The sequence below is a fragment of the Artibeus jamaicensis genome, unplaced genomic scaffold, assembly GCF_021234435.1.
Source record: "Artibeus jamaicensis isolate MK-2021 breed Jamaican fruit bat unplaced genomic scaffold, CSHL_Jam_final contig_402, whole genome shotgun sequence".
Lineage (NCBI taxonomy): Eukaryota > Metazoa > Chordata > Mammalia > Chiroptera > Phyllostomidae > Artibeus > Artibeus jamaicensis.
In genome coordinates, this window is record NW_026521818.1 from 18,297,456 (window position 1) to 18,310,499 (window position 13,044).

The following is a 13,044-nucleotide window of genomic DNA, read 5'->3' on the forward strand; positions in this document are numbered from 1 at the left end:
TGGGCTACCACATCACTCTGTTTTCTCCTTTGGCTCCTCCAAGCCCCCAGATGAGATCCTTTCTCTGAAAATGAAGTGACTGTGGCTGCAGGACAGATGCCCGGGACAACCCGGGGCCCTCAGGGCACGGGAAGGAGACCAGGACCCAAAAGACAAAAGCAAGCAACTTCCAAGTCCTGCGATTTGTTTTTCCCTAATTGGGCTTTACAGCTCACCTGAGCTTCTGCGCAGCTCTCTGGGGAGCTGTAGAAGTTCGGGAACGTTCATGTTCTCTGTTCCCCACATGAGAGCACGCAGAAGCACACATGTGCACACACGGGGCAGGCAGGAGCATGCTGCACTCGTTTCAGCTGTCAGTTTCCCCTCTGGTTTCTCCGTGACACACGTTTGTCTCTACCCACTGTCCTCAGGACAAGTGGTTAGGACAGAATATGGCAAGGAGTGTGGGACAGAGGACTCTGCAAGAAGATGGTAGGGAGGGAAGCAGCGAACCACCAAGATCCTACACCTGCCCCTCCCCAGTCCTTTCCCCGCTTCATTCTAGATCTTTCCAAAAGAAAGAAATGGCGTGCCAAGCATGCCAGTGCAAAACAGACCAGCACGGCTGCTGGTCACCCAGGGAGCACCTTGTGCCAGCGAGCAAAAGGCACCTTTGCTTCCAGGCAGATGCGCTGTTCTTGGTGACAGATGCAGAGCCTTGACTGGAGTCCGCACCTGCCTCCTGCCCCCTTGGCTGGTGCTTGAGCATAAACTAAAGTTCCCTAGTCTCTCCCACCTTGAACAACCACAGGATTAAAAGGCCACGAGGGCCTGAGGTGTCTCCTAAAAACTTTCAGAATCCTGGTTGGGCCCTGGAGCTGGGGGAGTTCAGAGTTTCTCAAAAGGAGGTTCTAAGCTGGTAGCCTGGGAGGGGAGGCACAGATGCCCGTCTTGGCTTGTAGGGGGGCCCGCCCACCACCCCACGTGCAACCTACTCCTCGAATTTGGACTCTGCCTTATTTTCCCAGTCTGGGGGAGCAAAGAAGGGGAAAAGAGGCGTGGCACAGGCCCAGCACTGATGTGCCGACCTTCCCAGCACAGGAGCCGAGGAGAGCCGCCGGGGCCCGGGCTGTGCCTGAGACATTTTGCCTCATCATATTTCATCTCATGAGCCAAGATAGAGGGATTATCCACAGCCAGCCTCAACAGGGAATGGTCCTGGGAATCGTCACTTCCCTAATTCATGGAAGAAGCAGGAGGAGAAGGGGTACGGTCCTCTCTGGAGTGTGCCATTCAGCTGAGAGGTGTCACTGGTGAACCCGGCAGCTCAGGGGCCAAGGCTGGGTGGACCTCATTTATCAACGGTATCACGGGGCTACTATTCACCAGCCACCGAGCTGGACTCTCGGCTCAGGAAATTTAATGTGTGACAGCTGTGTGCAGCCAGTGGCGTCCAGCATTTTAAAAAGGTCAATTAAGAAACGGTTGATGGTGGTGCCGCTAATGATAGCCCCGAGGGGTGAGCAGGGCCGAGTAAACAGCAAAAGGGCTGAGACGTATATTACTGGAATTGAAGTGTCGAAGTGAAGCGTGGTGGGGAGGAAATCTATTGTCACAAGCCATAAAGCACATCCGAGTTTTGCATGGAGAGCCGTACAGCTGTTTCCCTCCCCGGCAGCGGCGCGGGAACGGTCTGTGGGAGGAGGCTCTGCAGACAAAGGCAACACCTGCATCAGCTGGATCAGTCTGCAGACGAAAATCGTTACCCTCCTCACTGCCTGTTCCTTTGCACTTTCTGTTCTCCCAGGTGGGGAGCGTAAGGCAGACGCTGGAGTGGTATTCGGAATGTGGGTCATGTTCTAGAAATCCGTATTTTAAGCATTCCCCAAAGCTGGGCTCTGCCTCCCCCCACCCCCTGCGAGTGGGCGGGCAGGCAGCGGGAGCCAGCGCTCTCCTCAAACCACGCGTCCGCTCCCCGGTTTCAGTGGGCACGCAAACGCAGGCACTGCCCATGCCCTTCACACCCCCACAGATAAATGAGGGACACGAAGCCCTCAGGAAAAGTCTAGTTCAGCCTGTGACAGATAGGCTCATGGTTGGGGGAAGGTCCTGTGTGGGGCTCTGTCCTCTGAAACTGAGACGAAGGGGTCTTAGAGGGCTGAGACAGGCCGCATTTAAACATTTTTTTGGCCACATCTACCTGTCAAGCTGGAAATTCAACAGAGCAATGAGAATGCTAATTGATATGCAAAACAGGTCCAGGGTTCCTAGAAATGTTTAATGATCCTCCGAGTCGCCGAGAATGCAGAATTAAGACACGCGCTGAAGGAGACGGAGTAAAAACATCAACCTCGGTCCTTTTTCCTTTTAAAATCTACTTTGGGAAACTTCACAGGTTTTATAATTAAAAATAAGAGTATTGCAATCAGCGGGGCTGGTCTTTCACACACCGGGTATTTATTATTAGAAAATAGCTTCCATCAGCTGTCAGCACCAAACAGGAGCGTGCTTCTCACCATCTTTATTTGTTCTCTTTAATGAAATTTAAATAAACAGCTCAGTGTGGGGAGAGTTGCCACACCTCTTTTTCCTTTGAAGGCGGAATAATTAAGTAAGGTTTAGTACAAAACACCCCTCAGACACGATGTGTTCTGCAGTCATTACGCTGTCCCCTGAGCACGGGACAGGAGAGAGATGAGAAAGACCACTTCCAAGAACCTGCGGCAGAAAACCAGCAACACAGGAACTCACCCAAACAAAACCCGTCCAAACCAAGAAACCGGTTTTAACATTGGCTTTCGATTTTGATTATCATCTAAGTTTAATATATATATATATTTGAAATAGTAATAAAAAAGGAAGAATTGAATTGCATCCTTAGCAGGAGAACCTTCCTCGCGTGTTAAAGAGGTGTTCAGGAAATTCCACACAGTATCTGCTAAATACACGTGTTTGGCAGCTTAGCAAATATCATATGATTGCAGCATCCATGATTTGAAGTGAAACAGCATTTGCTCTCGTCTGGCAGCGTTCGTTGCTCGGGACGACGCGCTGACACGGCTCTGGATGTTCTTCGACCCACGGGCAGGTTAGGACGGGTTGGGGGTGGCTCAGCGCGCGGCCCCAGTGCAGAAACTTCCAAACCCAAACAACGAATCAATCAACCAACCACACAAGTGTCAGACAATGGTCTCCTTTGAGTTCCTCTTGACAGAATGGAGGCCCAGCAGCGACTGCTGGTTGGAAGGTATGTTGACAGACTTTGGAATGAGGAGAATCACCCTTTGATTGGTCCGACGCCATTCGTTGTACAATCGACAGTGGTACCTAAATGACACCTGCGGGTGGGAGAGGGAAAATAAGGGAAGGTTTCAGGTCAGCAGGCGCCGATACTCAGCCCAAGAAACAGACATGCTGTGGGACTCCGCTCTAAACCACCGGCAGCGAGCAGCACAGTGGGGTGAGGAACCTGGGCGAAGCTGCTCTAGAGGCTGGGCGTTGGGGCATCAGGCACACAGCAAAGGGCACCCGAGTGCGAACACACGGGAACGGCTTGTGGAGAGGCTTCCCTCATTCCTCCTCGTGGTGGGTAAAATCAGGGTGTCAACAGGAAAGAAGGCTTCTTCTGGGTTTTGGATTTATCTGGGGGATAGTGGTGTTTAGGTCCCAGAGCATCTGTGATGAAGGAGTTGGCTGGAAGCCGTGGGCAGAATGGCCCCCCCAGCGGTGGGACTAAGTGATGTGCCTCTTTGGTCCAGGTTTTCTCTCTGTTAAATGGGAGGGATGCTAGGGCTTCATGCATCGCACCCTTCTGCAGGTCAGACACCGCAAAACTCAAAGGACCCCATTCACACCGACTGTGACAGGGAGGGCATCTCTCTTACTGTGTGGTAGACAAGCTGCAAAACTATACTGGCTGGCCCTGATGGGTGAGCCCCAGTGCCTCCAGTCCCAGTATTCTGTGACACCCAGAATTCTGTGGGAAGCTTTGGCACGAGCACCAAGCTCCCCCAATTGGTTCTTTTTGAGCCACAGGGCCTGGTGCCCACCTGAGCATGGCATCAAGTGCCTGCACATCAGTGTACTTGTTTCTCCCTGGCGCTAGAAGCATCTGGAGAGCAGGGCTTGTGTTGTTTTCATCTTTACATGCCCTACACCTATCACAGTGTCTGGCACTGAGAAGTTGCTCAGTAGGGTTTGCTTCGTGAATAAATGAGTGAATAAATATCCTATGCTTTCGAATTGCAACACTGCTTGAGATTTAAGCCTGTCTTATACATGCATGACAGCATGCACAGGGAACCTGTGGTTGATTTTCACACAACTGTGCTTGCTTCTTATGCAAATGTACTTGAACGAGATGATCACACAGGTAGTTTGTTTTGGAGAAGGGTGGCAAAAAGCACTGATGGGCTTCCCAGGAAACTCACACTTGCACCTGTACTTTTGAAGATGTACAAACTGCCTTTAAAACTGGGGACAGGATCCAGTGTGAGTACATCCAGATGACTAGGTTCTGGGAAAGAAGGTGCCCATGGGTTAAGGGTGACAAATTATCCGTGTATGGGCCGTTTAGCCCTCTGGGGTGGGTAGATTGCGTTGGCCCCAGCACAGGACAGAGAGTGGCTGACTGAATGGTTTGAGGTTAGTGTTTGCAGAAGTGAAGAACAGTGCAGGTCCCTGATCAGAAAGGGCTTGTTAGGCTTCATGGCAGGATCATGAAATTCAAGGCCACTCGCTCAAATATCTGAGGCTAGGAGGCAAATGCCACAGGCTGAGTGCCAGACAGATTTGGGTATGAAAATACAAGCTTTTAAACTCACACAGATGTGCTTTTCTCCAAAAGGCCCTGAACATGCCAGAGCAGATCAGGGATTTTTTTTTTTAAGCTTGATTCTCTTTTATCTATTCTGTCCTGTTGCTGCTTTCTACTCATGAATGTAAGGGAGGCAGGTTGGAAAGCCTGCTGTTCAGGGCCAAGGGCAGGGAAGAGGTAGAACACAGACAAGTACTAATGAAGAGCTTTGGCAGTACAAGAAGTCTGAAATCGGGAAATATTACAGGAGAGCTGAATTTCAAATCAAGAGTCCTTTCATTCATGATGTTAAAGAGCCGCACATGCTTGGCATCAGTAAGCAGGGAATTAGCCGTGAGTGCAGGTGGGCAGCTCCTTCTTCTACAGGGTAAGCAGGCCTTGGGCCCCGGGGCCAGGCGCATGGGCCTTGAATCCTCCTCCTCTGTGTAGTTAGTGGCTCTGTGACTTTGGGAGGGCTGCTTGCCATCTCCATATTTGGATTCCCTCATTGTAATATGTGAATAATGATATCTGAGATAATGTATAAAAAGCACTCAGCACATGCAGCATAGGGAATACGGTCAAAACTATTGTAATAATTACACATGGTGTCAGATGAGTACTAGACTCATAGGGTTGATCACTTTATACAGTATACAGGGTGGGGCAAAAGTAGGTTTACAGTTGTGAGTATGCAAAACACAGACTTTATTCTTGTATTATTATGTATTAATTCTTGTAAATTATTTTTCATACAAACAATTATAAACCTGCTTCTGCCCCACCCTGTAAAAACCTCTAATCACTATGTTATACACTTGAAACTAATATTGTATGTCAATTGTAAGTGAAAAACAAAAAATAAAAATAAAAAAGCACTTAGCACTGTGCCTCACACACAGGTTAATTTTCTTGGCCTGTTATTTTTGATGGATTAAGTACAGAAAAGATGGTGATTGTGCGACAGTCCTGCTCAGATGTAGGAAATGGGGGGAGAAAGGCGGTTGGGCATCTGTTTTAATGATGCTCTCAGTGTGGCGCAGGGTCGGCCTGTACCACCTGGGGGTTTGTTAGAGTATCAGGATTTGGGGCTCTGCCCAGGCCTAAGGAATCAGAGCATGCCTCCTAACAAGCTCTCCAGGTGAGTGCACACTCAGTCCCGCCTGAGAGCACTGCTTCCAAGAACACGGGGGTCCACCACTGCGTCCGCCTCCCAGTTCCCCCTCTGGGAAGTACGAAAATCAACCCACTTGTTCAGACAAACAAATGGGATATTATTACGCATTAATCTATGTTAATTGCTATTAACTACCACGGGTGGCAGGCAAATCCAATTAAGTGGAAGACATCACATGCAGATGACTCCATGTGAGGGAAAACAAAGGACGTTGGGCGCGGTGCGGAAGGGACCACTGTGCAACTGCCCTGGGTGAACATGGGCTCCCGTCTCTAAGAGCTCCCTCCCTGCAGTGGAATAGAGTAGAAATAAAAGGAGATTTGATTCAGAGAAATAAAGAGGCAGTGGGAGGAAAATAAACATAAGCCAAAAGAAGCTATAGCAATAGGAGCATTGGGAACTTCAGAAATATACAATTTCTGAAACTTCCGAGGTTTTAAGAGAGAGGAGGAAGAGAGAGCACAGACTGAGCCACTATTGTGATAAAACTGCCCCTCATCTGATGGGTTTCTTGAAGCGCATTCATTTCTTCATCCAAAGGATATTTTATTCACCCCCCATCTTGGGTAAGGTCCGTATGAAGAGTTAAGATCACCAGGCTGGCACAAGGAGAGGTCCCCACCTTCCCGGTCAGCGAGGTGACAGGCTGTTGCTGGACATTTGCTGTAAAGTTGCAGTAGACTTTGGGAAATCTTATTATGCATTTTCATTCTACCTTTTCTCTGCGGAGGGGGCTGTTGTGCGACTGTGAGGTTATCCAGGGGTCCAGAGCTTTGTAAGGAGCGTTTTCAGAGATGGGCCCAGCTCTCTGACTGCGCTGCAGCAGAGGACCACTGCGTGGGTGCACATCGGCAGGAGGGGTGCCTGCACAGGGTCACAGTGAACACCGTCGTGCCGTATGGCCATGGGCTCGTGGGGTGTGTCCAAACCGGTCCCACAGTGAGCCTTTTGGGGACAGTATTTTATTAGAGGTTTTTCCTCTTTATAATGAGAATTTAAATGACTAGCCCACGGGACTGGGAATCAGCTAGAGGTTTCAGAATGTTCTTTCATTTCACTCTGTGATGGATGGAACCCAAGTTTCTGTGCTGGGCACTGGCTGCCCAGTGTTTGGGAGGACTTCCTGCGGTCACCGAACTGTGATGCCTCCATTCCTGCACCTCTAGGGACAACTTCTTAACAGTTAATGTGGACTCAGTTCTCAGCTAGCTCTCTGGTGTCTGTCCATGGACTTCAAACAAACAGTGTGTGATGTGACAGTGATGTTTCTGGGGCACCCCTCTCTGAGCTCTGAGTGGAGATGGCTGAGGCCTTGGCCTCCTGGGTTCCAGATGCTTCTCCTTCCACACAGCAGGTTCCAGAAGACAGGACTCCAGAAGTGCGTGTCAAGGGCAGGCCCCTGTGGCCCTGTGGGTGGCGTGAAACTCCAAAGGCATTTTTAGGTGCATGGTGTGGATGCGTGTCCCTCTTCATCCAGCCCCAGAGGCCCTTCCGGGAAGGCTTCTCTGAGGAGCGGGGCTGGGACTGACACAGTGTTTGTTTATCTAAGACATTTTCACAGCATATTCTCCTTAAACTTGACAGCTTGTTTACAATGGGTTTCTGCTGGAGGGCAGTTTCCAAGTGCCGTCAGTTTCTGAATTACAGCTCTTGCCAGGGCAGCTCGGAACAGCATTTATCTGGGAAGGAGTTCGTCTAGACTCAGTAACCTATTGCTGAGCTGACACCGCAGCACAGTTTTCACACCAGGGCCTGCTGCTCTGCATTTTATAGAGGCCTGGTGGGTGGAGGGAGCTGGGGGAGCGGGGAAGTCCCAGGAGGAAAACCAGGGTGCCTATGCTAGGTGCTCTGATGCACGTTCCCGTGTTATCCCACCTAACCCTCACAATAGCCCATTGATCCAGGGGTAGCAATCATTTCCTCCTTTTTTTTTTGCATAAGAGGAAGGATGATCAGAGAGGTTAAGTACCCTGCTTAATGCTACACAGCTATTAGGATGCCAAATCTTGGGGTCAAACAAAGGCCTTTGGATTCTAAACACATGTGCTTTTTACCAGGCTGCACTGGCCCTTGGAAACATTTCTGGAATGAAGGATATTACCTCTCCTGAAAGAGTCCCACACTCCAGGTACCTGTCCCACCCACACCTCCCTTTCAACTAAAATGGGAGCTCAAACAGGGTCACATCCATTTTTCTCGAGAAATTTTTCTTCCTTCCTTCCATGCTCCTCCCCGCCTTTCTTCCTTGTTGGGTAAGTGGACGCCTTACAAAGCTGATTTTCAAAAAGGCCTTCAATTGGTCTGAAAGCTAGTATTCAAGTCCATACTTTCATTTAAGGAACTCTTCTAAGAAACATGGTAGACAAGTACAACTCTAATCATGGTAAAAATGATTTTCCAAAGTATTTCCCCCTGCACTCTTTCATGTTAGTCTAACAGCACCAGGGGAAGCTGGCAGGATGGATGTCATTACCATTCCCACTGCGCGGATGGGAACACTGAGGCACAGGGCAGTGAAATGACGTTAGGTGGTGCTAGCTAGGCTCTTTAACTTCCTCTTTCTAACTCTCTTCCCATTATAGCGTCCTTGGGATTCTGAGCCAGCTTCATAAGGAATTAGGATACAGTTTGGGAGCACAGACTTTTTAAGGAGACAACAGTGGTTTCATCTGGGGGCTTCATTAGGCTGGGAACAGAATGCTTACATTAATTAGAGGCCTCAGATCATGTCTGAAGCATCGGGACACTCCCTGTTTACCAAAGCTCAAGTCAGGTCCTTCTCGCTGAGCTCGCACGGTGTGCCCCATGCACTGGCTGAGCACTCTGGCTTGAGGGGAGGGAGGCACAGGAGGGAAATGAGCAGGGGGCCGTGGTCGGGGTGGTAGGAGTGGCCACTGGCAGGTGGGCAGGGCTTGGGAGGATGCGTGAGTGCTGACGCTGTGCTATGGGACACGGGAATGGTCCACCTTAGACAGGCAATACATACTGAATAACAATGAAACATGCTCAGCTTAGAAATAAGCAGCACGGAAGAGGAATGCGAGGAACAGGGGGCCCCTTTTCTGAAAATATTCTAGATAGTGACGTTCTTGGCTGCAGGTCCCAGAGGGGCATAAAGGGAGATCAAATGCTGCACTTTGTGGGTGCTGCCAGGTGGTGCCCAGCAGTCAGTTCCTTCATAAGTGAACAGGATGAAAACGACAGAGATGTTTACAAAGTCTTCCTCCTCTACAGCAGGAACGCTTATTGGGAAATGGTTTTTCTTCGGCGGCAGCTTCTGAGCTAGATAATTCGATGTTTTTATGGGCAGCAGGGTCAATATCCCAACACACAGAATAAGCATTAGGTACCAGGCAACCCCACGCCCAACAAAGACTACAGGCCATGGTCAGGGTATAAGAAGAAAGTGACCAGCAGGAGGACTCAGTCTGTGCAGGCAGCGACAGCAGCGGTGGCTGTGTGCATTGCTCATGCTATACTACGATCCCAGCAAAAAATGAGGAACACAGGCAAGAGAAGGAAAATGCCATGCCTTGTAACAGACAGAGCCTAGACTACCAGAGGGGAGAAAAGTCCAGGGTGTGTGTCCCTGACTAGTGGGCTCTCAGAAGTTGGGGCTTTTTCTTTACTTGATCTGCTCTTCCCAGCAGTGCACGTCTGCTCACGTGTCGTGTGTGCACACATACACTCACATGTAGTAACAGACCAAATCACACACTCTCGCCAGCCTGAATCAGCAGGTGAGATGTGATACAGACAAGCTGTGCCAGCTGTGGGGCCGCCAGCTCCAGCTGGCCTGCATCCCTGGGGCTGTGGGCCATACTTACTAGTGTCCAAAAGAGGTAAATAGTGAAGAGTGCGACAGTGAGTGCAATCAGTCCCACGGCTTCGAGCCGACTACTAAAGTGCAGGTGGTCCACGGCGCCCCGCAGGCAGAGCCAGCCTGAGATGGTGGCCAGGGGAGTTATGAACAAGAAGCACACCATGTCTCCAAACAGAGTCCGCTTCTCATGCTGGGGGCCTGGGTTTCTCAGCCACTGCCGAGGAGAAGGAGAGAAAGACAGGACATGGTTAAAACCCTAGGTGGAGGGGAGTCACATGACTCTGAAGTTGTCTTTATCTTCAGAATCTGGAAAAAGGCACTTCTGACTTGTTCTGACATCACAAGGGAGCATTAAGGGCTCATTCTCATGCCTCCACCCCCTGAATAACAGTGATTATGATAATAATATGACAATAGTGATTCTGATAATGATGATGATGATGATGATAATAATGTGTCCTTGCTGCAGATGGCCAGCTGTTCTTGAAAACAGTTCAATGGTTATTATTACAAATCACAGTGAGTCTAAGTGGAAGGTGGAGAGGATGTTATTTTTAGAAGGTAATAGTTGAGGTGCCAGAAGTGTTCTCATGTAGCCAAAGCCTCCCAGTGTCTTGACCCAGGGAATATGGGCGGGAAGGGGTTAACTTGGCAGGCCTGGATTGCTCAATTCCTGCCCATCCCCAAGACAGACAGGTTTGCAAGACTGGCTCCTAGGGGATGAGCTCTGAATCTTTGTAATATTCTGCCTGATGAATGTTTTGTATGCCTGAGGCATTGGGCCACAGGGTACCAGTGTAATCAGATAGCTTCTGCCAACAATGTGATTTATGCTGAACACCTCCTTTTGCCCTGGGGGGCTAGAGTCTGAGTTCTGACCATGAACACCGGATGCCAAGGCTCCGGTGAGCTTCCCTGGTTGATAACGCTTTGTATGTGCTGTCACAATTTGTTGCTGGAAAAATTAAGCACAGAGTAATGTGAGACATTACTGGACGGGGACAGCTGGGAGCTTGTGCCTGGTTTCTCCTAGACTTTGCCCCACGCACCTTTTCCCTCCACTGACTTTAACTGGCATCCTTTTGCTGTAATAAACCATAATCATGAGTGTAAGAGCTTTTCTGAGTCCCCTGAGTCCTTCTAGTGAATCGCTGGGCCTGAGGGTGGTCTTGGGGACCACCTGAGAAACTCACCTGAGACCATGAACTCAGTAATGCCCACCCCCACCCCATGTGTTAGGACCCTGAACCTCCTACTTAGGACTGTCCCAGACATTTTAATTTTGCTACCATCTTGCCTGACCCAACGCCAAATAGGATGGGGAGAATTTTGTGCTTGTTTAAAGACTAGACCTGAGAATTCCCATAGGATGGGGTGGTTGTCCATCCACTGGGGAACTTGCTGAGTATCTGCTGAAATGTTTTGCATAATCTACTCTAGAAAAAAAATTATGCTTACATATTGGCGTCAGTGTATATTTCTACCACGAGGCCTGGTAGCTTCAAATTAGTATTGAAACATGTCCTCAACCAATTTGACACTCTCGTATCGCCATCCCACGTAATAATGAGAGGGGCCATGGAGTCCAGAGGAGTGGGGTCAAACACAGGTAACGGGGAGGGAGTGGGGAGAGAGGCTGGTGGTTCTCTCTTGCATCTTGTCCTACCAACAAAGGGGAGGCCTAGAAGGGCTGGGGGCTGGCCCCCAGATGGGAGCACTATGGGCTGCCGAGCAGACACCCCAAGTGGCCATGGCAACAACTTCCACAAATCCACTGGTGGGAAGCAAAGGACCATGACAGAGAAGACAAGAGAGGGTGGGTCTGACCGGAGAGAGATGGGCATGTCACGCTCAAGGGTGGAAGGAAGAGACAAAAGAGGTGCAAGGACCAGCCAAAGATGCAAGGAGTGAGCAGAAGAGACAGGAGGTAAAAGGCACAAAAGAAAGTTTCCTGGGAGATGCCCATCCTTGGATGTTTGCCTGAGGCAGATAGTAAATGACCCACCATGACACCCTCCCATAATGATCCACCTTAGAAGGGGGCTGAGATGCTGACAGGAGTCGTTTCAGCTCAAAAATGGACCTAAAGAAATATTGAAAAATAGATAATGGGGTGTTGACTTGCCTGTGAATATAAAGTATTATAAAAATTAATATAAATACCAAATTGATCAAGTGCAAATGTGTTGGAATGCGACCTCAGACGTCCCAGCAGCTTCAAAGAAACTTAAAAAAGTCTTCTTAATGAACATTTTCTTGCTTAAACACCAAGTGGAGAGTAGAAATTGGGTATTTTTATCTAAATTTTACAGAGGCCCAGCAAGGTTAACCCATTGCTCCAGGTGATTCAGGGGCCAAACCGAAAAGAGGATCAGGTCTTGCGTATTTTTCATGGTTTTCTAAAATGAACATGGATTGTTCAGATGTCCTATCAGTACATATTGGAAAATTAAAGGTGTAAGTCATTCAGAAATCCAGATTCTTAAACAGTGGTGCCTGGATTGCAGTGACCTGACTCCACCTGCAGTTCAGACTGTCTCCAGGGGCAGCTCTGGAAGCCTGGACTGATTCTGTCATTGGAACATAGTAGGTTCTCAATAACTGTAACAGGCTCACAGACAAGCTGACTACACCGGTCGACTTCCTCTGATTTCTTTTACTTGGGAATTCTGAATACACTTTATTAAAACTAATTTAGTGCTTTACTTATCTATGTGGCCTTTGACATTACCCAGTGAAATAACTCAGGTATGGAAGGAGGTAATTATGAATCACTACTTACCTCTGTCTGATATAAAGTAAATTGGAAAGGCAAATTAGAAATGACAATTGCTCATTCCCAGTTTCTTATTTCCTAATTATTTTTGATCTCCTATATTTCTGAAAAATTTCCATGCCGTTTTATATGTACATGATCACCCATTACCAAGGTTTTATACCTTATTAACACTATGTATGTATTTTTAGCTTAGCTTACTCTTTGCGCTGTTTGCTGCGGGGTTGTATTTGGGTATGAAGTTCTTTAAACAGGTACTATCATGTTAACATCTGGGACCTCTTCAGAACCCCAAGGGTATTTATCTCTTATACAAATGCAGCCCCTGAAACAAGGCCAGTGATAATAATATCTTTTGCTGAGAAAAAAATCACCCTTTGCCATGGTAAGAACCTCTGCTAAAGATCCAAGTAGCCTGATAAAGGACATTTATATAAGCAGAGTTTATGAGAGAAAATATGTGGTTATACCTCAAATTTCCAGCAATAGGGGAT

At 48.5% G+C, this 13,044-nt stretch overlaps 1 protein-coding gene across 2 annotated transcripts in view; it reads right to left on the minus strand.

Annotated features, from left to right (window-relative positions):
• Positions 1–2,381: 2,381 nt before the first annotated feature.
• Positions 2,382–13,044, minus strand: part of MARCHF3 (membrane associated ring-CH-type finger 3) — a 140,836-nt gene continuing 130,173 nt past the window's right edge. For both annotated transcript variants that reach the window (XM_037138219.2, XM_053665336.1), the window contains exons 4-5: positions 9,779–9,988; positions 2,382–3,317 (exon numbers count right to left, since the gene is read on the minus strand). In XM_037138219.2, coding sequence (XP_036994114.1) covers positions 3,159–3,317; positions 9,779–9,988 — 369 coding nt within the window. In that variant the 3' untranslated portion in view covers positions 2,382–3,158. The remainder of the gene's footprint in view (positions 3,318–9,778; positions 9,989–13,044) is intronic.